The sequence below is a fragment of the Saccostrea cucullata genome, unplaced genomic scaffold, assembly GCF_032062105.1.
Source record: "Saccostrea cucullata isolate Sc308-1 unplaced genomic scaffold, CSIRO_AGI_Scuc_v1 ctg5300, whole genome shotgun sequence".
In the NCBI taxonomy this organism is placed as follows: domain Eukaryota; kingdom Metazoa; phylum Mollusca; class Bivalvia; order Ostreida; family Ostreidae; genus Saccostrea; species Saccostrea cuccullata.
Genome location: NW_026930546.1, coordinates 13,334 through 17,341, shown reverse-complemented (window position 1 = coordinate 17,341; position 4,008 = coordinate 13,334). Strand labels below are relative to the sequence as shown.

Here is a 4,008-nt window from a genome sequence, read left to right as displayed (position 1 = left end):
AAACGGTCAACTTAGTTGTACCGTAACTCTGTAAGATGTACTTTGACAACGCATTTTCTTCGCGGTATTGAGTCATGTGATATGAGGACTCGTCTAAAATATATACCTCTAAAAAACCCTTGATATACTGTAGATTGATAAATATTCAAGATAGTTTGAATTTCGCTATGTTTGCTATTTATCATTTTTCCGCGAAATCAAAGCCATCGTGAATGCTAAGTTTAAATCCTTATACGAAAGGATGATGTGACATAACTGCTATCAGGGGCTCCCTTTTCCACTACAAATTATATTTAATCTACAACAATTTTGATAGTTTTCAAACATAAGTGAATAAATACAATGCCTTTTGAATAGTTTAAATAGTTCTGACATATTTTAATTATAAGGAATACTGCATTATCTATGATTTTTTTAGACCCTATCATGGCAATTCGGCCTGGTTTGTAACAAGATGTTCTTTTATGAAAGAGAATTGGCGGGTTTTAGTACAATTGAGGATATATATGTCCGAATTTTCTACCCTATATGACAATTGTTATTATTTCACAAATATCGCTTACCAAACCAATTATCCAATTCGATGACAGAACGACAAAACATGCATGTTTACATTTTATCACAGATACGTGGCTTAGGTCAATTTATACCTTTTATTCTCGTCTACATTTCAAACTTTGAATTGTCAGCCAAGGCTGTTTATACTTAATAATACGCACGTATTCTCAGCGTTTACGGTTTTGGGTCAAGAAATGCACATGAAACTAATGTATTCACTGATACTCGGAAATATGTGTAGACCTACGGCTAGCGAATTACCCACCAAACACTTTACAAAACTTTAAACTATGTATATCTATCAATCAATTGTTTGTAACTGTGATCTCGGAAATCTGTAGATCCATATCTAATATATGTCTCAAATGCATAATAATATATTTATCAGAAACCAGGTAAATTTACTTTAAATTAGCCTTTTTTCAAGCATGAAATTTCCTATGTATTGTTGTGGTACTTACTCGTAACACATCTTATTTAGCCGATTGTTCACTTAGAAAGTATCGTCAGTTCCTCGAATAGCATATGAATTTATTCTTACATAAAAAAATCTAGATTCGTTGATCTGTTCATGATGGGAAAAGCCAGCTAGATTTTATAATTTCTTTAAAAAAAGCATGTGAGTGCAGTTAGGTACAATTATCTCCTTTCACATACAGGTTGATATCAATAAAATACAGTGACTAACCAAAGGAGAAAATGGCACCTACTTGCGCTCGTATATTTTAAGGGCTTCAAAAAGTGAGACGGGGTCAAAATTCAATGGGAATTGGATGTAAACATGATACCCAAACCCAAATAAAAGATATATATCTTTCAAATCACGTTTCTATTTTTGTTAAAAATGGTATTTCATATAGGTACACATATCAATGATTAGTTACATACAAAAAATGAGTAAAATTTGGACATTAAATAATTTTAGTCAATTTACCGGGGGCAGTATGTCACCTCATCCTTTGGAATTTATTTTTTGCAGCGTGAAATTAAAACCATAGCAACTGGTACTTTTTAAGATATCGTGAAACATAAGCACCGTGGAATTGAAACGACTTAATGTAACTAATTTCATGGATGGTATACGTTAAAGGATGTGTAAATCAGACAGACCTGTCATATAGCCATATTTGATGAAGTGTACTTGCCTACATGGAAGTCTGTGCGATTAACACACCAATAATTCACACTTAACTTAAAACATTTCTAATATTTACATTTCACAGTTTAAAGGTGATAGAATATACTCAATCTTTGAAATATTAGCTGCCCTAATATTTTATATTTTTATTAATGTCTCTTTAGCCTCATTTAGGCGTCGTGTAAACACAAGTTTTTACTTTAACGGATTAGTATACACGGAAATATAATTCATTTCAATTTCATAGTTGGCTATGAAGAAAAACACCTTAAATGTAAACATTATATTATAACCAATTATTCATTTAAAAGACATTCGAAATTTCTATTTAATCGTTTATAGTATGGTGGACATAGAGAATATATCAGCGGTTGTGTTCTATATAATGTGTAATGAAATCGGAACATCACTGGAAATTCAAGCCAGAAGAGATATGTTGGACTTCAAAATTGAATTGGCAAATCAAACAAAATCAATTCATGATGAAGCTATCATGACAAGTGGAAGTAGAAGAGAAGGATTCAGACTAAAGGAATCAGATGTAGACATTATGTGCTGGCCAGATAATTACCGTGTGATCTGGGATATAAGTCAGTCTCAGCGCTATGACATTCACAGGAAAAGACTGATCCTCTGTGATGATTCCGAAAGCCCACCAGGATTCACCTTGTTATATTTGCTTTCACCTTCAATATTATGTAGCGAGATCAATGAAGCTTTTGTTAGAATGAATAAAAGAGATTACATTTCTAGTTCAATGCACAAAGCGATTATTTGTTCTGAAGAATCACAGCGATCCACTCTCCACGGTCCTTGTGTGAGTAGATGTGATGGAGTGCTAGGATTTGATTTTGCTCACTGCTTTGCATCGGATATTTGGCCTCCGTCTGCCTCTTCATGGATAGACAGAAGTCACCCATGGCCCCAGTGCAATATAGTTGATGAGATAGTAAAAGGTGGATGTCACTTTGTAGCAATTGGGCATAAACTAGGAAAACATGAAACTATTGAATGGAGAATTTCTTTCTCTTTGGCAGAACAAAAACTAGTGTATGCAATGACCCACTGCCAGTTCATAACATACGGTTTGCTCAAGTTGTTTTTAAATAGAATAATTAACAATGGATTAGGTGAGGATGAAAAATTACTGTGTTCTTACCACATGAAAACTGCAGTTTTCTGGGTCATTCAACAAAATATGATACCTCAATGGACTCCACATACTCTCCTCTATAGTTTCTGGGTCTGTTTTAAACTCGTCCTCAAATGGGTATATGAGGGGGTGTGTCCTAACTTTTTTATTCCGAGTAATAACATGTTTCTGAGTAATATTTTTGGTGAAGCCCAAGGTCGTTTATTTTTAAGACTGTATGAGTTGTATAGAATGGGTATACGATCAATACTACACAATCTCTCCATTATGTCATGTAAGGAATTCATAGCTTTCCTTCGTGATCCCAGTTTTTCCTGCCATGCAGATGAAAATGTCGATGTTTCGGAGGCTGATTTTGATGTCGAGTTTTTTATAGAATTAGAAAACATCGAATGTCCTATCGCATTAAGCGAAGAAAGACGCATATGGTATCTTCAATGCAATATAATAGAACAGACGATTACTAAACCCCTGACACAGTATCAAATCATTGTGCTACAGACACTAACAAACTCTCTCCTTCAGAGGCTGGCTTTTAAGTTACATAGGAATATGCATACACAAAAAAACAAACTAAAGTACAGGGCTGACACAATTTCCCGTCATATCCTAAAATTTGCAGCGAACTTTGGTTGTATTTCTGATATGTTGTACGTAGCCCTGTATGATTACAAAACACTAAGATATATGAAAGCTTTGTCTATAATAGACGTGCTAAAAGTTAAGCTAGCACAGCCATATGTGATGCACAATTATCTGAATGTAGATGAAGAGATGTATATGAAGGCTGTAGGGGGTCAGTCCTTGTCAACAAAAATGAAAAAAACTGTAGCATGGGATATAAAACTTCAAAATAACATTCCTTACATAAGTGAATTGATACCAGAGCAAATATCTGGTCAACAGAACGGATTGTCTTATTTAATTATCCCACCCTTTGTTATGTTATACATGCTAGAGATCTTTTGCGCCAAACATGTAGACATAAATAGAGCACAGATGGCCCTAAATGATTTACAGACCCTAGTTCACTATGATCAGGAACAAGTTATATCTTTAGATATGAGAAACATATCATGGCATATTTTGGGGATGTGTCAGCAGACAACAGGGAACATACGAGCTGCTTTAGCCTCATATCAACAATCTCTAAGAGAAG

General features: G+C 34.3%; 1 protein-coding gene across 1 annotated transcript; it reads left to right on the top strand.

Annotated features, from left to right (window-relative positions):
• Window positions 1-2,039: 2,039 nt before the first annotated feature.
• LOC134228962 (uncharacterized) lies at window positions 2,040-3,645 on the top strand (the record flags this gene model as incomplete). Its single annotated transcript, XM_062710663.1, has 2 exons — window positions 2,040-2,781; window positions 3,508-3,645. Coding segments are annotated over exons 1-2 (880 nt in total), but the record flags the coding sequence as incomplete, so codon positions are not given.
• Window positions 3,646-4,008: the final 363 nt, after the last annotated feature.